Source organism: Lepidochelys kempii, chromosome 13 (assembly GCF_965140265.1).
Source record: "Lepidochelys kempii isolate rLepKem1 chromosome 13, rLepKem1.hap2, whole genome shotgun sequence".
NCBI classification, from domain to species: Eukaryota; Metazoa; Chordata; order Testudines; family Cheloniidae; genus Lepidochelys; species Lepidochelys kempii.
In genome coordinates, this window is record NC_133268.1 from 35875923 (window position 1) to 35897943 (window position 22021).

A 22021-nucleotide genomic window follows, 5' to 3' on the forward strand; every position below is an offset into this window, starting at 1 on the left:
TTTCTCCCTTCTACAGTCAAATGTCAGGAGAATATAGACTCATTATCTGAGACAGTTTATTGTGCTAATATATTTTAATGTAGCTCAGTTTGTATGTATGTTCTGTGAAAGGTCTAGAATATCACAAAGCACTCTCTCTCTCTCTCTCTCTCTGTGTGTGTGTCAGTCAGCCTAGATTCTTCAGTTGCCATATTGCTAGTTTTTGCAATACCTGACCAAAATTGAATCTTTATTGCTACAGAAGGAACACTCAAGCAATGGAGCCCAGTAACCACACCAGGGTGACCGATTTCATCATGCAGGGTCTCTTTGACCACCCTCAACCCCAAGGACTGATCTTTGGGCTATTCCTGTGCCTTTATATGACTGCCATCATGGGCAATTCATTGATTATTGTGGCTATTGTCCTCCACCCACCTCTCCACACTCCCATGTACTTCTTCATCGCCAATTTAGCCCTGGTTGACATTTTGTGCACTTCCTCAGTCCTACTGAAAATGCTGGAAAACCTGTTGCAGGAGGAGAAAATCATCTCCTTTGGTGGCTGCATGGCCCAGCTCTTTGTCTTTACTTTGTCATCAGGGACAGAACTTGTGCGTCTCGCTGCTATGTCATATGACAGGTATGTTGCCATCTGCCACCCCTTGCACTATGTCAATCTGCTGAGTAAGGAAATTTGCATCAGTTTAGCAGCCTCTGCCTGGGCTGTTGGTACCATCAATTCATTGGTGCACACATTACTCATGCTGCACCTGGATTTCTGCGGACCCAACCTAATCCAGCATTTCTTCTGTGAGATCCCACCAGTGTTGGCACTATCCTGCAGCTCCACCTATCTCAACGAAATTATGATCTTCATGGCTGACATCTTCCTGGCCATGGGGAACTTCCTGCTGACCACCATGTCATATAGCTTCATCATCATCGCCATCCTGAAAATCCGGAGCTCCAAAGGGAAGCAGAGAGCCTTCTCCACCTGCTCCTCCCACATGCTTGTGGTCATCTTGTACTACTCCACAATCATCTACACCTACATCCGGCCAACATCCAGTTACTCGCTGGATAAGGACAAGGTGGTGGCCATAATATACACCCTAGTCACTCCAACCCTGAACCCTCTGATCTACAGTCTGCGCAATAACGAGGTCAAAGTGGCCATCAGGAAAATCCTTCCATTCACCACAAAATTGCAATTTTTCCAAGAGTGAGCCTGATTCGCACCTGCCTTGTCCCTTGTAGGCCAGGTTCAAAGGTAGTGTAAATTTTCATAGAACTAAGGATTTCAGTACACACAAACTTGCACTCTGGTATATTCACTACAATGGAAATACAAAAATTTATATGAGTTGGGGATGTGTTGCACTGACTGCAGTAGGGCTAGGCTGATTGGACCCCATTGACATCGGTGGAACTATGCTGAGTCACAGTAGCTGGACTATGGGATAGATTTTGAAAGGTGTTTAGGTACATACTGGGATTTTCAAAAGCACCTAGGCACCTAAAACTCATTGATTTTAAAGCAATTTAGGTTCCTAGATGTGCTGGAAAAACACTTTAGGTACCTATATACCTATAAAAATCTCTCCCATTGTGTAGCTCATTAGTTCGTATACAGTATCGCTGAATCAGAATATTCTATTCTATTCCTGAGCCAATAAGTATGATAATAATATAAAACAGACTCTCTCTCTGTTCACGAATGTCTTGTGAGACATTAAAAACCCACATTTTTTCAATCACGTATCTCTTGAGATCTGGAGGTAAAGCTAAAGTCAAACTGAATTACTAATTGAAGAAGAGTCCTGTGGCACACAAAGAAAAAGTGGGACACAAATAGACTGGTACAACCTGGCTTGTTTAATGAACAGAACAGTGATAAGTGCTCTCCAAGGATCCTGGTAATTTCTGGGCTTGTCATGGAAATGAGCAGCAAGATTCTAGAAATTGGTGGAAATGTTTACAGTTCAAATCACCAGACTGATTGGTGAATGTTGATGGGATGAGGCCATTTGGAATATTACTTATCTGGGGATCACTCTATGGGATCAGAAGCAGGTGGGTAGACTGCAAGGAGAGGGCTTTACCATGATGGTTGCCATCCCCACCAATTCCTGAGGCCATCGATCCACCATGACAACATTGGGCCTTGTTTGTTGAGATTCTGAAAGATGTCCTGACCAAAACTGTCCATACAGAAAGAAAAGAAATTATACCCACCCCCCCTCCACTTCTCCAGTGGTGCTGCTTAAATCCCATGTAATGCTTATGACGAGATAACTGGCTCTGTGGATGAGGGGAAAGCAGTGGACGTGTTGTTCGTTGACTTTAGCAAAGCTTTTGACATGGTCTCCCACAGTATTCTTACCAGCAAGTTAAAGAAGTATGGGCTGGATGAATGGACTATAAGGTGGATAGAAAGCTGGCTAGATTGTCGGGCTCAACGGGTAGTGATCAATGGCTCCATGTCTAGTTGGCAGCTGGTATCAAGTGGAGTAAGCCAAGGGTTGGTCCTGGGGCCGGTTTTGTTCAATATCTTTATAAATGATCTGGAGGATGTTGTGGATTGCACCCTCAGCAAGTTTGCAGATGACACTAAACTGGGAGAAGAGGTAGATACGCTGGAGGGTAGGGATAGGATACAGAGGGACCTAGACAAATTGGAGGATTGGGCCAAAAGAAATTTGATGAGGTTCAACAAGGACAAGTGCAGAGTCCTGCACTTAGGATGGAAGAATCCAATGCATCGCTACAGACTAGGGACCGAATGGCTCGGCAGCAGTTCTGCAGAAAAGGACCTAGGGGTTACAGTGGATGAGAAGCTGGATATGAGTCAGCAGTGTGCCCTTGTTGCCAAGAAGGCCAATGGCATTTTGGGGTGTATAAGTAGGGGCATTGTCAGCAGATCGAGGGACATGATTGTTCCCCTCTATTCGACACTGGTGAGGCCTCATCTGGAGTACTGTGTCCAGTTTTGGACCCCACACTACAAGAAGGATGTGGAAAAACTGGAAAGAGTCCAGCGGAGGGCAACAATAATGATTAGGGGCCTGGAACACATGACTTATGAGGAGAGGCTGAGGGAACTGGGGATGTTTAGTCTACAGAAGAGAAGAATGAGGGGGGATTTGATAGCTGCTTTCAACTACCTGAAAGGGGGTTCCAAAGAGGATGGCTCTAGACTGTTTTCAGTGGTAGCTGATGACAGAACAAGGAGTAATGGTCTCAAGTTGCAGTGGGGGAGATTTAGGTTGGATATTAGGAAAAACTTTTTCACTAGGAGGGTGGTGAAACACTGGAATGCATTACCTAGGGAGGTGGTGGAATCTCCTTCCCTAGAAGTTTTTAAGGTCCGGCTTGACAAAGCCCTGGCTGGGATGATTTAATTGGGAATCGGTCCTGCTTTGAGCAGGGGGTTGGACTAGATGACCTCCTGAGGTCCCTTCCAAGCCTGATATTCTATGATTTTATGATTCTAACACTGGAATTGAACTCTGGGTTCCTGCTGTCATTCCCTCTCCCATGTGTCATTTTCCTTCCTTGCATTGTGTTGGGATCCCCCCCAACGCCCTTTCCATTCTCCTTATCCAGAACAACTCATCCAGTTGTGGGAGAACTCTTCAATTAGTATCAGAGGGGTAGCCATTTTAGTCTGGAGCTGTAAAAGCAACAAAGAGTACTGTGGCATCTTATAGACTAACAGACGTATTGAAGCATAAGCTTTCATGAGTGAATACCCACTTCTGCATCTGAAGAAGTGCGGTTTTTACCCACGAAAGCTTATGCCCAAATAAATCTGTAGGATCTAAAGTCATTCTCATACTTGTGCACTCTCTATCTCTTTCTGGTCCTATGGCTCTTGAAGTATTTATCCAAAGTGGAACAGTTTCAGCAGGAGAGATTGAAGGAGCACCCTCAACATACTATCCCCATGGCGAGAGCATTCACCTGAGTGGTGGCAGATTCCTGGTCACATCTCCTCAGTCAGAGGAGAGACATGAATCAGGGTTTCCCCCATTCTAGGCAAGTGCTTTCACCACAGAGCTGTAAGTTATGAGGGAGCTCCTTCCCCATGACCTCCAAGAGAAGGCCCAAAGCTGAGAATCCCAAGCAGAGGTAGGTGTCTCCCTCTGGCCTGGGTTTAGGTGCTGAAGTCCTAAGAGGGGCTGGGCTTAGTACACAACCCTCTCTTTGACATCTCCTATTGGTGAGCTTAGGTGCGGAGCCACCTAGCATGCTACCTTTTGTGGATCCCATTCTTAGGCACCTATCATGCCTGACTCCGGCTTTGTGCATCACAGTGATTTTCTAGGTGCCCAAAAGATAGGTGTGATCACTTAGAGGGCACATCTACCCTTAAAATGCTCTCCCTTCTGCATAGTTAATCCACCTTCCTGAGAGGCAGTAGCTATGTTGGTGGGAGAAGCTCCCCTGTCGACATAGCACTGTCTACACAGGAGGTTAGGTCAGTACAAATACATCGCTCAGGGGTGTGGATTTTTCACACCCCTAAATGACATAGTTATACCGATATAGGTCTGTAGTGTACACCAGACATTAGCTTTAGTCCCTTTGTGAATCTAACCCTTAGTGTAAATGAGAATCAAGAGGATTAAATCAGAATTCCCCACTATTTTCACCCTCAGTATAATTTCACATCCACTTTGCATTCCTGATTTGATTTTCTTCACAATTAAAATGGTTTGAATCTGAAATAATTTCAAAGAAAGCAATGTACCTGATTGTCCAAGAGCTTATATCTTGTGTTGGTGAGCACTCCTGACCTACTCTGGGGTAAAGCTGCTGTAGGTGAGAGGAGAATCTCAGGGACTTTGCACAAAGGTAAATGGCTACACAGGAATCAAGTCAGTGGTGAAACATACTTATTGAATGAGGGGGGAGGGATAATTCAGTGGAGGGGGAAGGGATAACTCAGTGGCTTGAGCATTGGCCTGCTAAACCCAGGGTTGTGAGTTCAATCCTTGACGGGGCCATTTGGGATCTGGGGCAAAAATTGGGGATTGGTCCTGCTTTGAGCAGGGGGTTGGACTATATGACCTCCTGAGGTCCCTTCCAACCCTGATATTCTATTGCGAGGAGAGATAGCTCAGCGGGTTGAGCATTGGCCTGCTTAAACCCACGGTTTTGAGTTCAATCCTTGAGGGGCCATTCTGTGTGACAGTTGTTTTGGGGGGAGGGATAGTTCAGTGGTTTGAGCATTGGCCTGCTAAACCCAGGGTTGAGAGTTCAATCCTTGAGGGGGCCATTTGGGATCTGGGGCAAAAATTGGGGATTGGTCCTGCTTTGAGCAGGGGGTTGGACTAGATGACCTCCTGAGGTCCCTTCCAACCCTGATATTCTATGATTCTATGATTTCCAAATCGTCCATGCATAAACACCTCTGCACTCATACTAACTCTGGCTACATCTGCATGAAATATTGTCCAGCCCTTAGCTATTCTAATTCAGCATAGCTCCAGTGAAACCAATGGAGTTATGAGATTTGCTCCAGTTGAGGATCTTGCTCATCTGAGAGTGGTGAATATCCAATGTATCAGGGGATGGACACTGCAGGGGGATGCTTGGAGACCTCAGTGGGTGGATTGTGCCTACTGCTCACTTGCACAGGGATAGTAGAGCCTATGTAGGCTAAGAGGGGAGTATTTGTGTTGCCTGTGGCCGATGGAGTCAGGGAGCATCATAGCTCCACAGGAAACTGAGGCAGACAAACACCTATCTTCATTAATTGCTCTAGAGTTAAGGCATCCTGATGCCTAGAGAGGACAGCGATATGCATGCCCATAACTGCCTATGGAACTTTTTCTGCAAAAACATAGGTGCTGAGTGAGTTTAGGAGCCTACCAATTTTCAACAGCAGCTGAGTGCATGTTTTGTGAATACCAGTAGTGACTGACTCTGGGATTTGGGTACCAGAAGTGGCTAAGGCACCTAAGTCTTTTTGTGAATCTTTCATAAGGCTATTTTACACCACTCCAGTAATACAAAGCCACCTCAAAGTGAGTCTAAATATAACTTACTCCCATTATAAAGTCCTTTTACACTGCCAGAGTGATGTAAAGTCAATATCATTGCAAATATCTAATCTGCCCTCCTGAATAACAAAAGCCGTAAGACTTCCTTGAATTAACTTTTATTTGATTTATAAAAGAGCTTTTAGAAGAATACATCCAATCTGGATTTTAAAATAGCCAGAGAGGGAGAATCCACCAAACCCTTGGTGAACTGTCCTAAAACACAGTACTAGATCCACATTGGTGTAAATTGGAGTAGCTCCATAGAAATCAGTGAACCAGGCCCAGTTATGCAGTGGCCTGTACTGTAAGATTGGCAAGCAACAAAAATTGAATTCATTCTGTTAAAAAAAAATTCTGAAAATCAGCAAAAGTGGGTGTCAACTAGACTGGTAAAAACTGGCTTGTTTAAGTGAATGGAACATTTAGCCAAATGGCAAACAGTATAATACAGCACATAAAATAAATGTTGTTTGACTTTCAAAAGAGTATAAATGAATTAATCACTTAACTCTTATTGAATTTCATAGGGGGTTGGTGCTTAACACATTTAGGAGCCTTTGAAAATATCATCCTAAAGAAGAAAACTTGATTTAGAAAAACCAACGAAAGAAAGAAATTCTTCTCTCTCATTCAATCTTCAAATACAATAAACCAAACAGCAATTTAAATACAGACTCTGAGTGAGATATGGCTTGTTGACGACGACTGTCATTCATACAGAGTAGGCTTTTGTAGGGAAATCTTAGATCCCTTGTGAATTTGGTGAAGATTTAACTCTCAAACAAGGCCCCGAAGGAGAAAGTAAATGGGAATCATATAAAAGAGTAGAAATGAGAGCCAAATTTGGTTTACAGGATAATTCTATATAGGAAGGAAAACCCATATTGAGTTTCAGGCTAGAGAGCGATTTTTCAGGAGTGGCAATTAGAAGGGTAAAATCTTGTCACTTGAATAGACCCTGTTCCAGCCAAGTACTTAAACACATGTTTTAGCATATGAGTCAACTCCTTGACTTCCCTGGCCCACTCATGTGCTCAAAGATAAACAGATCAACTGTTGGATCAAGACCATATATGTGATCCAGAGTTATGGTGTCATCACACTTATGGAGACCCATTGTGTCAATTATGCAAAGTGGATTTTCTGAAGAAGAAAAAAAAAGACATTGCCTTTCTTCAATACTTTCTTTGAAAAGCCATCTCTTCTGGAACATTTGCCCCACAGTATGAGTGCTTCTTGTACCTCACTGAATAGAATGTGCATCTCTAACAATTCTTCTAATATGTCATGTTTTTTCTAACTTCATCAAATATTCATTCATAGAGTATAAGGCCAGAAGGGACATTTAAATCATCTAGTCTGATCTCTTGCATATCACAGGCAAGATAATTTCATCCAATTACTCTTGTACTGAGCACAATAATTTGTATTTGGATAAAGAATCTTTCAGAAAGTCCTCCAGTTTGAATTTGATGCCATGAAGAGAATCCACCACTTCCCTGGGAATTTGTTTAATCAGTTAATCTCTCTCAGTGTTAAACACATGAGCTTTATTTCTAATTTAAATTATGGTGGCTTTAGTTTCCTGCCATTGATTCTTGTTATCCTTTTTCCTGTTAAAGAGCCGTATGTTATAATTTGGCCCTGTATGACCCTAAATGGCAACCTGTGTATTACAAATAGACACAACCAGTAGATCCCATGTGCTTCTAAGTTAACTGGGTCTGGGTGGAGTCTGGTCACTGTTCCTGTTCCATACTCCCAGGTTCAGACCCCTGGTATCCAGCTGCCTCTTGATTCTGGAATCAGTATCCCAGACTCCCTGAGCTACCCTAGTTGCTTACACATACGCCCCAAGAGTCCCATCCCACCATGGTCTCTCTGAGATTCTAGTTTAACCCCATCAGGGACAGCATGGCAAGAAAGCAAGGCCAGGCAGAGGGATTTCTTAACCAGACTCACTTTACTCTTCAAAGCACTCAAGAGTTTTAATAAAAAACGATCCTTGTCTGATCTCACCCCTTCTGGGAGTCTGAAGTTTGTGAGCAACTGAGCCCAAGCACTGTCCTTCTTGTTCTATCTCTCCTTCTCTTCCTGCTTAGATTATGTGATAGTCAACTCCCCAATCAGAGTAGTGTGCTGCTCCTACGTAGGTGTGAGTATCCTCAAAAAAACTTATTACATTCTGTTTAAGTCTCTTTGGCATCCATTGCATTAAATACAAAGGTGATGGGTTATTGTGAGCCTTGGAAAGTATTATGAACTTCAGTGGACTGTACTGAACAATGGGACAGGCAAGAATGAACTTTTGAAAAAACAGTGTCAAGTGATTTGCCTGGGGAATCTGTAGGGGGAGGTGACTACAAATTTCCTCTTCTGGTGTGCAAAACCCCCAGCCTTTTGAAGCTACTCCCTGAGGAAATGACCGTTATCTGATGATTACATCTTCCCAGACTCTGAAGATCAAAGGCCCACACTATATAAAGGAAAGACTGACCTATGCATGCAGGTTCTTGTTCTGAGCTAAAGCTGCTATGAACTTGTAACCACAGAAAACCCCCTAGATGGAGTTTGAAGGACTGACTCATACCAGACTCTGAAGTTGGAGGTTGTGTGATTGCTGGTTGGCTCATTAGCATCTGTGTAGGTTCTTTTATTGTTATAAGATGTTTCCTCTGTAATGCTTTCACCTGAACAATAAATGTGCCTGCTTAGAAAGGGTTGTGTGGTAATTTATGACTATGGACATTTACAGGCCTTTTAGGGCTTGCTGGGAATAACACAGGATAGTCAGGGAATTGTGCAGCCTGGAAAAACCCTGGTCAGGAGGGATGGAGATGCAGGTCTCTGCCCAAGAGAGGTGACAGCTGAGGAGCCAGAAGCCTAAAGGTGAGTGCCCTTGCTGAACCACAGAGGGGGAATACGGGCACAGTTGCTGTTAGATCCTCGTCTTCCTGCCATGTGCTCAACCTGCCATATGCTCCATCCCTCAGACCTGCTCACCCAACCTGTTGGCCGCTGAGTAGGAAAACCATTGTCCAGGGGGGTGGGCCAGCTGGTGTGAGAGGTGTCCTTCAGCATGGTATCAAGCGTCTTTAATGGTCAGGGCAGCTGTCTGAAATGCAACTCAATAGGTTCACCTTGGGCATATTTTGACATGTATTTACTACACAGTACCAAATGGCGGTCATAATTTGATACAGAAATATCCCATTCTGTCACACATTTTAGGTTTGTGACTTTTCTTAATGTGACTTTACTTTTCTTAATGTGACTTGTTTTACTTACTTACACATAAACACCAGACTTGGAACAGAGGTGGTCACACACAGTGTTCAGGATATCACCCAAAGCGAGTACAACTTCTGTCCCCAATCTTGCAAATACACATATGCTTAACTTTACTTCTGTGAGTAATCCCATTGATTTTGCAACCAGTCACGGTAGAAAAGTCAATCTTATGTTTGAGTGTTTGCAGGACTGAGACCTTACTTTATCACTTTTCTTTGAATAGATTCATAGATTCTTAGATATTTAGGTCAGAAGGGACCATTATGATCATCTAGTCTGACCTCCTGCACAATGCAGGCCACAGAACTTCACCCACCACTCCTAAAAAAGACCTCACACCTATATCTGTGCTATTGAAGTCCTCAAATTGTAGTTTGAAGACCTCAAGGAGCAGAGAATCCTCCAGCAAGTGACCCATGCCCCATGCTACAGAGGAAGGCGAAAAACCTCCAGGGCCTTCCAATCTGCCCTGGAGGAAAATTCCTTCCCGACCCCAAATATGGCGATCAGCTAAACCCTGAGCATATGGGCAAGATTCATCAGCCAGATACTACAGAAAATTCTTTCCCGGGTAACTTGGATCTTACCCCATCTAAAAACCCATCACAGGCCATTGGGCCTATTTACCATGAATATTTAATTACCAAAACCATGTTATCCCATCATACCATCTCCTCCATAAACTTATCGAGTTTAATCTTAAAGCAAGATAGATCTTTTGCCCCCACTACTTCCCTCGGAAGGCTATTCCAAAACTTCACTCCTCTGATGGTTAGAAACCTTCGTCTAATTTCTAATCTAAATTTCCTAGTGGCCAGTTTATATCCATTTGTTCTTGTGTCCACATTGGTACTGAGTTTAAATAATTCCTCTCCCTCTCTGGTATTTATCCCTCTGATATATTTATAGAGAGCAATCATATCTCCCCTCAACCTTCTTTTAGTTAGGCTAAACAAGCCAAGCTCCCTGAGTCTCCTTTCATAAGACAAGTTTTCCATTCCTCGGATCATCCTAGTAGCCCTTCTCTGTACCTGTTCCAGTTTGAATTCATCCTTCTTAAACATGGGAGACCAGAACTGCACACAGTATTCCAGGTGAGGTCTCACCAGTGCCTTATATAACGGTACTAAAACCTCCTTATCCCTACTGGAAATACCTCTCCTGATGCATCCCAAGACGACATTAGCTTTTTTCACAGCCATATCACATTGGCAGCTCATAGTCAACCTATGATCAACCAATACTCCAAGGTCCTTTTCCTTCTCCGTTACTTCTAGTTGATGCGTCCCTAGCTTATAACTAAAATTCTTGTTATTAATCCCTAAATGCATGACCTTACACTTCTCACTATTAAATTTCATCCTATTCCTATTACTCCAGTTTACAAGGTCATCCAGATCCTCCTGTAGGGTATCCCTGTCCTTCTCTAAATTAGCAATACCTCCCAGCTTTGTATCATCTGCAAACTTTATTAGCACACTCCCACTTTTTGTGCCCAGGTCAGTAATAAAAAGATTAAATAAGATTGGTCCCAAAACTGATCCTTGAGGAACTCCACTGGTAACCTCCCTCCAACTTGACAGTTCACCTTTCAGTAGGACCCGTTGTAGTCTCCCCTTTAACCAATTCCCTATCCACCTTTCAATTTTCCTATTGATGCCCATCTTATCCAATTTAACTAATAATTCCCCATGTGGCACAGTATCAAACGCCTTACTAAAATCTAAATAAATTAGATCCACTGCGTTTCCTTTATCTAAAAAATCTGTTACTCTCTCAAAGAAGGAAATCAGGTTGGTTTGGCACGATCTACCTTTTGTGAAACCATGTTGTATTTTGTCCCATTTACCATTGACTTCAATGTCCTTAACTACCTTCTCCTTCAAAATTTTTTCCAAGACCTTGCATACTACAGATGTCAAACTAACAGGCCTATAATTACTTGGATCACTTTTTTTCCCTTTCTTAAAAATAGGAACTATGTTAGCAATTCTCCAATCATACGGTACAACCCCTGAGTTTACAGATTCATTAAAAATTCTTGCTAATGGGCTTGCAATTTCTTGTGCCAATTCTTTTAATATTCTTGGATGAAGATTATCTGGGCCCCCCGATTTAGTCCCATTAAGCTGTTTGAGTTTTGCTTCTACCTCAGATATGGTGATGTCTACCTCCATATCCTCATTCCCATTTATCATGCTACCATTATCCCTAAGATCCTCTTTAGTCTTATTAAAGACTGAGGCAAAGTATTTGTTTAGATATTGGGCCATGCCTAGATTATCCTTGACCTCCACTCCATCCTCAGTTTTTAGCGGTCCCACTTCTTCTTTCTTTGTTTTCTTCCTATTTATATGACTATAGAACCTTTTACTATTGGTTTTAATTCCCTTTGCAAGGTCCAACTCTACTTGACTTTTAGCCTGTCTCACTTTATCCCTACATATTCTGACCTTAATAAGGTAGCTTTCCTTACTGATCCCTCCCTTCTTCCACTCCCTATATGCTTTCTGCTTTTTCTTAATTACCTCTCTAAGATGCTTGCTCATCCAGCTTGGTCTACAACTCCTGCCTATGAATTTTTTCCCCTTTCTTGGGATGCAGGCTTCCGATAGCTTCTGCAGCTTTAATTTAAAATAATCCCAGGCCTCCTCTACCTTTAAACCCATAAATTCTTCAGTCCAATCCACTTCCCTAACTAATTTCCTTAATTTTTGAAAGTCAGCCCTTTTGAAATAAAAAACCCTAGTTGCAGATTTATTTTTGTTAATCCTTCCATTCAGTTTGAACTGAATTAGCTCATGATCACTTGAGCCAAGATTATCCCCTACAACCATTTCCTCTATGAGATCCTCATTACTCGCCAAGACCAAATCTAAAATGGCATCCCCTCTAGTCGGTTCAGCAACTACTTGTTGAAGGAATCCATCAGCTATCGCATCTAGGAAAATCTGAGCCCTATTATTATTACTAGCACTCATCCTCCAGTCTATATCTGGGAAGTTAAAGTCTCCCATGATCACACAGTTTCCATTAGTATTTACTTTATTAAAAACATTAAAAAGGGCTCTATCCATATCCAAATTAGATCCCGGCGGTCTATAGCACACCCCAAGCACTATCCCAGGGGAGGCTCTAATAGTTTTCTTCCCCAATTTAATTGTTGCCCAGACAGACTCAGTCATATCCATTTCATCGCTTCTTATTTCTTTACATTCTATCTCATCATTGATATACAGTGCTACTCCACCACCTTTACCTTTATTTCGGTCTTTCCTAAACAGCACAGACCCTTCAACACCCGTACTCCAGCCATGACTACTATTCCACCAGGTCTCTGTTATACCTATAATATCTGGTTTCACTTCCTGCACCAGTAACTCTAGTTCCTCCATTTTGTTACCTAGGCTCCTTGCATTAGTGTACAAACATCTTAATTTTTGCTGTTTGGCCTCACTCACATTCTGTACCCTGTTAGGCACGGTTATTTTACTACCAGTATAACCTATTAGACTTGTATCTACACTGCCCTTCCTCCTACCTACAGCTGTATCCACTCTTACTTCATTTTCTTTCCACTCTATGCTAAATTCTGGCGTGGAGATTACCTGGACATCTCCCAACCATCTCCCCCAAATTCCTAGTTTAAAGCTCTCTTAATCAGTTGTGCCAGCCTCCATCCTAGAAGTCTATTTCCTTCCCTACTCAGATGAAGTCCATCCCGAGAGAACTGTCCTCTATCCATGAATGCCTCCCAATGGCCATACATCCCAAAGCCCTCCTTATAGCACCACTGCCTAAGCCATCTATTGATAGTCATAATCTTGTCACACCTTTGTTGCCCTTCTCTAGGAACAGGCAGAATCCCACTAAAGATCACCTGAGCCTCAATTTCCTTAAGCGTCCTCCCCAGCCTAACATAGTCTCCCTTAATACTTTCCAGTGAGAATCTAGCTGTATCATTTGTTCCCACATGAAGGATAATTAGGGGATTCTTTCCCGCTCCCTTTAGAATCCTTTTTAACCTCAGGTCTACATCCCGTATCTTAGCACCTGGAAGACAGCACACCCTCCTATTTTCTGGATCAGCTCTGGTTACAGGCCTATCTATTCTTCTCAATAAAGAGTCCCCAATCACATAGACCTGCCTTTTCCTAGTGACGGTGCTATTCTCCAGTCTATCCCCTGTTCCCTCTGGCTGCAAGTTTTTTCCATTCCCATTCTCCCTTGTAATCCTTTTTAACCCATCCTGTATCCTCCTGGGGCTCATATTTGGTGTAATCTCCATTAACTCTTCCCCTTTTCCTATAGGACTAACCGCTCTTCTCTTCTTCCTTGCCCTGTCACCTTCAGTGACTACCTGCTGAGCCCCTTCTTCATTTTCCAACTCTGCAAACCTATTCTGAAGCTCTATTTCTCCTTCACTAGCCCGTCTTTTCCTCTGCCTAGTTCTTTTAGTCACATGCTTCCACTGACCACTTTCCTCACCCAGTCTCCCCTCAGAATTCCCTAGTCCTGCTTCCATCTGCAAGTCTGAGCTTTTCCCTTCAGATACCTCATGTCTTTGCTCCATAATCTGCTCAAACCCCTTCCTAAACTCTACCAGACTTTCCACCTGCATCTCCAAACCTCTGATCTTTTCCTCCATCAGCTCTATCAGACGGCATTTCATGCAGACAAAACTCTTACCAGGTGCCCCCTCCAGGATCATGTACATACCACAGCTTCCACATCCAGTCATCTTCATTGTGTCATCTGCTACATGGGTCACTCCCACTGCCACCTCTGAATCTGTCATAGCCTTCCCACCTAAATCCTGTTAATCTGGGAAACACAAACCACACCAAAACACCACCACCCACAGCAAAACCAAACCCCACACAAGCACCACAAGACAAACTCCCCTTTCAAACTCCCACTCAAACTCCCCTGTTTACAGCTCTGTTTGCTAGCTCCTGTGCCGCTGCCTGACTGGCTGCTACCTTTATAGGACCCCTAGTCAGTGAAGCCCCGCCCCCTAATCAGGGCTCAGCTTCTCTCCCAGCACAAAGCCCCTACAAGCCTCTACACATACAAATACTACCAATACAAAGCCAAACAAACACAAATACCTTCTCCTCCAACAGAACTCCCACTCAAACTCCCCTGTTTACAGCTCTGTTTGCTAGCTCCTGTGCTGCTGCAGCTGTCTGTGCTGCTGCCTGACTGAATACTATTGAGCCCAATTTCTTTGAGTGCATATATAACCTGCACTACATTTGGTGCTTGCTCCCTCTCTTCCTTTCATAGCCTTCAGTGGTGGTCTTGGGCATTTTTTTTGTTTCCATCTGAATTTTCCAGGTTCTTCTGTATGTTATTGGTGGGATCTTTTCGTGTTTGTACAAAAAAACAGAATACCAACACCTGGAAAAAATATTCCAGAGCAGTACCTTTTACTGACAAGTTAGCTTTATCTTTAACCAAAGTAAAAATAAAATAAAATACTGATTTTTAAGAGGGGTGGCTTTCCATTGAATAAGTGGTAAATTTCTATCAATTATTATTAAAAGTTTTAATCTCTTAATAACAATGGAAGATAAATACCTTTTTTTTTAGCTTTAGTACAATATGAACTTGGTTTCATTATGGTACTTAGCTGCTGGAGAGGTATTTATGTGCAAAACAGCTGTCCAATAAGGGCTTTGTCTAACATCTGGGTAGTTACACTATTGGGTGGACAGTTTCTTATGGGATTTTCACAAGTGTCTGAGCAGGTTGGGCACCTGGGGCCAGAGTTTGAAACATGAGTTAAGCACTTAGGGCCATATTTTGTATATAAGCACTCAATGAGATATTCAAAAGTATCTAGGGACTAGATTTACAAGAGGATTTAGGCATCTAACTGCCACTTTAGGCACCTAAATCCCAGAATCAGGCCTCACTGGGATTCACAAAACTCCTGATCAGCTACCTTCAAACATTATAGGCACCTTTGCCTGCCACCTAAGTTTCTGTACTGTAACCCTTCTGCCAGGTGGAGTCAGCAGCAACCAGGGCTGCGTTCAATATCCAGTGTCCCACTCACAAGTATAACACAAACCCCCCACCCAGTAATCAGGGAATATTAAACACCCTCCCTTGGTGCCTCTAGGAGGCAACACTTCCCCACTCACAGGCACTGAGTCTGTGTACAGCAGAGAAAACATTTCATGAAAAGAGGAAAGAAACCTGGCACTAATTTAGGAAAATACCACACCCATAATTCGAATATATCTGACCATGAGCAAAACTCCCTCTCCAAGGATTTTGGGCAGTGTCATTTGCCTCCATTTCTCACCTTACGGTGTGAAAATCCAACAAACAAATCCCTTTAAGACACCACTCCCCTCTCCCTCCACTGCCCCCCACTCACAGCTGCTGTGCTTGACCAGCGGAGACCCAGAGTTCACCTCCCATCTGGGGAAACGAGGGGAGAAATGTCCAGCAATGTCTTAGCTGCCACTGCCTCTGACTCACAATTGATGCTAGGCATTCTGCCTCGCTGCCTGCTACCGCTGCTGCACCCCCATTCATGCCGCCGCTGTCGTTCATCGTGCCACCATTCGCTCCATTATGCCGTCGTATGCTCTGTCCCCACTGTCCCTATGCCCTCACCTTCCGCTGACACCTGCCTGTCTACTGTGACCTCTTAGTGTCGGTCTCTTGGGGTGTCACCCAGCTCTCAGCGATTTCAGCTCTCAGTGGGGGAACCTCCCTGCTAGTGCAAGCTGGGCTGTCTCCTCCACAGAAATGCTGTCCCACAGCAGATCTAAGCACTTAGACCTGATTATCAGTGATTTCAGCTCTAGTGGTCATTCAACAAAACAAAAGACTCTCAGTGGAGCCTAATCAGCTCTACCTTTAGACAAGGGAGAGGGGCAGGTCAAATGGTGCTTATAACTCTTAGGCAGAGCCCACACCACCATGCAGAAACACCTGTCTCCACCCTCTCTCTCCCTTTGTCCACTGAGATCTGGCATCCGAGCCCCCTGCTTAGCGATTTCAGTCCAGTTTAGGGTGACCCCCTCAATCTGGACAGGCTAAGCAAAGTTCTGCCTCCCTTTACTTGTAGAATCAGAATAACAACATTTACTGAACCCTTCATTCAACACTAAAGTGATTTGTAACCCAACACCAACCAACATTGATTACTTTGGCAACACAGCTCTCTCTGTTGGCTCAAAAGGAACAAGGCAGGTGATAATCAGGTTCATGCTTAGAAAAATTATTTTTTTGTGGTGAATGGAAGGATTTTCTTCATGGCCACTTTGACCTTCTTATTACCCAGACTGTAGATCAGAGGGTTCAGGGTAGGAGTGACTAGGGTGTAAATTATGGCCACCTTCTTGTCTTTATCCAGCGAGTAACTGGATGTTGGCCAGATGTAGATGTAGATGATGGTGGAGTACTACAAGGTGACCACAAGCAGGTGGGAGGAGCAAGTGGAGAAGGCTCTCTGCTTCCCTTTGGGGCTCTGGATTTTCAAGATGGTGATGATGATGAAGCTATAGGACACGGTGGTCAGCAGGAAGTTCCCCATGGCCAGGAAGATGTCAGCCATGAAGATCATAATTTCGTTGAGATAGGTGGAGCTGCAGGATAGTGCCAACACTGGTGGGATCTCACAGAAGAAATGCTGGATGAGGTTGGGCCCACAAAAATCCAGGTGTAGCACAAGCAATATGTTGACAAATGAATTGATGGTACCAACATACGAGACACTGACTGCTAAACAGATGCAAATTTCTTTGATCATGAGTTTTACATAATGCAAGGAGTGGCAAATGGCTACATATGCATACCGGTCATATGACATGACAGTGAGCAGCAGAAGCTCTGTTACCAGTGATGTTATAAAGACAAAGTGCTGGGTGATGCAGCCTCCAAAGGAGATGGTTTTCTTCTCCTGCATCATGTTTTCCAGCATTTTAGGTAGAACCGAGGAAGTGCACAAAATGTCAACCCGGACTAAATTGGCGATGAAGAAGTGCATGGGAGTATGTAGAGGTGGGTGGATGATAATAGCCACAATGATCAGGGAATTGCTCATGATGACAGCTGTATAAAGGCACAGGAATAGCCCAAAGAACAGCCCCTGGTGGTGAGGATGGTCAAAGAGCCCCAGCATGATGAACTTGGTCACTCTGGTGTGGTTACTATGTTCCATTGCTTGAGTGTTCCTTCTATAGAAACAAAGATTAAAGTTTTGGTCAGGTATTGCATCAGAAACTACAGCAATGGGGCAACTGAAGCTTTGAGAGGGGCTGACAGAGGGGGAGTGTGATTTAGAGATAGATAGATAGATAGATAGATAGATAGATAGATAGATAGATAGATAGATAGATTACTTGTCATACTGTAAACACTTAACAAAGCATATAAACAAACTGAACTATGTTAAAATATATTAGCACAATAATCTGTCTCAGCTACTAAATCCATATTTTCCCGACATTTGAGTGGGGAAGGGAAAACATAACATGCTTGATTGTTCTCAAATACAGGTGCATGAAGTCATTTGGGCAGTTTGCAAAATCTGCACATGATAGGAGCTCACAATATGATCTTAAACATCATTCATACAAGAGTAGTCTTATTAATACCTGCTTTGAGCAGGGGGTTGGACTAGATTACCTCCTGAGGTCCCTTCCAACCCTGATATTCTATGATATATTCTATTATTCTAATAACCAAGATTCCACTTTGCAAACTAATTTCACAAATTATGTCTGTTGTAGTATAGGATGGTTTCAGTATATATCACACATACAATGCATAAAAGTACAAAAACGTAATAATATATATGTTTAGGTGGAATCAAGATGCACAGAATGAAGGACTTGATTCCCCTTTAACTCATGCTAGTATAAATTAGGCATAACTCCATTGCTGTCAATGGGGATGATTCTCCATTCACTGGAATTACACTGGTATAAAACTTGTATAAAGGAGTGGGGACTAGTGTTGTCCAAAATTTATATATATATAATTTATATATATATATATATATATAGTTTTATTATTAGGAATAGTATTTGCATGATTTGACAATACTCCCTACTTAATTACTGTTTAGTCTCCATTTACTGTGTTCAGATGTCTCCAGTCTTATTACTAGTTTACTGCTTCTGCTGATTTTCCTCTTATTCCTCCCAGAATAAATCAGGAGTATCTCCTTTGAAGTCAATGGAGTTATTAAATTGTAAAAATGATGAAAACCAGAAGAGCATCAGGGTCAACAAAACTAACTAATCGTGAGATCATATTAGAGTAATTTATAATAATAGAATCATAGAACCATAGCGTTAGAAGGGACCTCAAGGGTCATTTAGTCTACCCCCAGCCAAGATGCAGGATTTGTTGTGTCTAAACCATCCAAGACAGATGGCTATCCAGCCTCCTTTTGAAAACCTCCACTGAAGGAGTGTATGTGACTTCTCTAGGCATATTAGAGTAATTTTTAAAAAAAGTGACTCATTGCTTTACATTTCAAATTTGATTGCATACTTTTGAGGGCTCAGGCTATAAGTAGTCAATCTTACACACCTCAAATCAGTGTTATAATATTATATCTCCATTATCTTTAGTATCAACTACAATTAAATACAGAGGAACTTTCCTGATGTATGTGAATTTACATCAGATTTCTATTGGTCAAACTGAGATCAGCATTTGGTCCTATATTCATAAACAAGTGGTGGAAATGTGTATTCCTGCAAAGAACTTTTAGACAAATAACAAAAAATAAAACAAAACACAGAAATTAAATTTAGCTCAATTTTCCAATGAGTATAAATTAATAATAATTCAACTCACTGAATTTCACTAGGTGTGGATGCCTAACTCTCTTAGCCCTGGTCTACACTAGGACTTTAGGTTGAATTTAGCAGCATTAAATCGATGTAAACCTGCACCCGTCCACACGATGAAGTCCTTTATTTCGACTTAAAGGGCTCTTAAAATCGATTTCCTTACTCCACTCCTGACAAGTGGATTAGCGCTTAAATCGGCCTTGCCGGCTCGAATTTGGGGTACTGTGGACACAATTCGACGGTATTGGCCTCCGGGAGCTATCCCAGAGTGCTCCATTGTGACCTCTCTGGACAGCACTCTCAACTCAGATGCACTGGCCAGGTAGACAGGAAAAGAACTGCGAACTTTTGAATCTCATTTCCTGTTTGGCCAGCGTGGCAAGCTGCAGGTGACCATGCAGAGCTCATCAGCAGAGGTGACCATGATGGCGTCCCAGAATCGCAAAAGAGCTCCAGCATGGACCAAACGGGAGGTACGGGATTTGATCGCTGTATGGGGAGAGGAATCCGTGCTATCAGAACTCTGTTCCAGTTTTCGAAATGCCAAAACCTTTGTCAAAATCTCCCAGGGCATGAAGGACAGAGGCCATAACAGGGACCCAAAGCAGTGCCGTGTGAAACTTAAGGAGCTGAGGCAAGCCTACCAGAAAACCAGAGAGGCGAATGGCCACTCCGGGTCAGAGCCCCAAACATGCCGCTTCTATGATGAGCTGCATGCCATTTTAGGGGGTTCAGCCACCACTACCCCAGCCATGTTGTTTGACTCCTTCAATGGAGATGGAAGCAATACAGAAGCAGGTTTTGGGGACGAAGAAGATGATGATGATGATGAGGTTGTAGATAGCTCATAGCAAGCAAGCGGAGAAACCAGTTTTCCCGACAGCCAGGAACTGTTTCTCACCCTGGACCTGGAGCCAGTACCCCCTGAACCCACCCAAGGCTGCCTCCTGGACCCAGCAGGCGGAGAAGGGACCTCTGGTGAGTGTACCTTTTAAAATACTATACATGGTTTAAAAGCAAGCATGTGAAAGGATTACTTTGCCCTCGCATTCGCGGCTCTCCTGGATGTACTCCCAAAGCCTTTGCAAAAGGTTTCTGGGAGAGCAGCCTTATTGCGTCCTTCATGGTAGGACACTTTACCACTCCAGGCCAGTAACACGTACTCGGGAATCATTGTACAACAAAGCATTGCAGTGTATGTTTGTGTATTATCTCTCTGTGTTATCCTCAGGAGAGTGAGATATCATTCATGGTCACCTGGTTGAAACAGAGTGCTTTTCTTCAGGGGACACTCAGAGGAGCCCATTCCTGCTGGGCTGTTTGCCTGTGGCTAAACAGAAATGTTCCCCGTTGTTAGCCTCAGGGATGGGGGAGGGTTGAGGGAGTAGCCACGCAGTGGGGGGAGGCAAAATGCGACCTAGTAACGAAAGCACATGTGCTATGTATGTAATGTTAACAGCAAGGTTTACCCTGAAAGAGTGTAGCCACTGTTTTATAAAATGTGTCTTTTTAAATACCGCTGTCCCCTTTTTTTTCTCCACCAGCTGCATGTGTTTCAATGATCACAGGATCTTCTCCTTCCCAGAGGCTAGTGAAGATTAGAAAGAAAAAAAAACGCATTCGTGATGAAATGTTCTCCGAGCTCATGCTGTCCTCCCACACTGACAGAGCACAGACGAATGCGTGGAGGCAAATAATGTCAGAATGCAGGAAAGCACAAAATGACCGGGAGGAGAGGTGGTGGGCTGAAGAGAGTAAGTGGCGGGCTGAAGACAGGGCTGAAGCTCAAATGTGGCGGCAGCGTGATGAGAGGAGGCAGGATTCAATGCTGAGGCTGCTGGAGGACCAAACCAGTATGCTCCAGTGTACGGTTGAGCTGCAGCAAAGGCAGCTGGAGCACAGACTGCCACTACAGCTCCTGTGTAACCAACCGCCCTCCTCCCCAAGTTCCAGAGCCTCCACACCCAGACACCCAAGAACACGGTGGGGGGGCCACCGGCCAACCAGCCACTCCGCCACAGAGGATTGCCCCAAAAAAAGAAGGCTGGCCTTCAATAAATTTTAAAGTTGTAAACTTTTAAAGTGCTGTGTGGCATTTTCCTTCCCTCCTCCACCACCCCTCCTGGGCTACCTTGGTAGTCATCCCCCTATTTGTGTGATGAATGAATAAAGAATGCATGAATGTGAAGCAACAATGACTTTATTGCCTCTGCAAGTGGTGATCGAAGGGAGGAGGGGAAGGTGGTTAGCTTACAGGGAAGTAGAGTGAACCAAGGGGCGGGGGGTTTCATCAAGGAGAAACAAATAGAACTTTCACACCGTAGCCTGGCCAGTCATGAAACTGGTTTTGAAAGCTTCTCTGATGCGTACCGCGCCCTCCTGTGCTCTTCTAACTGCCCTGGTGTCTGGCTGTGCGTAACCAGCAGCCAGGCGATTTGCCTCAACCTCCCACCCCGCCATAAACGTCTCCCCCTTACTCTCACAGATATTGTGGAGCACACAGCAAGCAGTAAGGGAATATTGGTTTCGCTGAGGTCTAACCGAGTCAGTAAACTGCGCCGGCGTGCTTTTAAACGTCCAAATGCACATTCTACCACCATTCTGCACTTGCTCAGCCTGTAGTTGAACAGCTCCTGACTACTGTCCAGGCTGCCTGTGTACGGCTTCATGAGCCATGGCATTAAGGGGTAGGCTGGGTCCCCAAGGATACATATAGGGATTTCAACATCCCCAACAGTTATTTTCTGGTCTGGGAATAAAGTTCCTTCCTGCAGCTTTTGAAACAGACCAGAGTTCCTGAAGATGCGAGTGTCATGTACCTTTCCCGGCCATCCCACGTTGATGTTGGTGAAACATCCCTTGTGATCC

The 22021-nt window shown here is 43.6% G+C and overlaps 1 protein-coding gene and 1 pseudogene across 1 annotated transcript; one reads left to right on the forward strand and one right to left on the reverse strand.

Moving 5' to 3' along the window:
* The first annotated feature begins 257 nt into the window (after window positions 1-257).
* On the forward strand, window positions 258-1208 carry LOC140896738 (olfactory receptor 13G1-like). Its single transcript, XM_073308786.1, has one exon. The coding sequence runs from the start codon at window positions 258-260 to the stop codon at window positions 1206-1208; it is 951 nt and encodes a 316-aa protein (XP_073164887.1).
* Window positions 1209-16566: 15358 nt separating this feature from the next.
* LOC140896739 (olfactory receptor 13G1-like) lies at window positions 16567-17508 on the reverse strand (annotated as a pseudogene).
* Between the last annotated feature and the right edge of the window lie 4513 nt (window positions 17509-22021).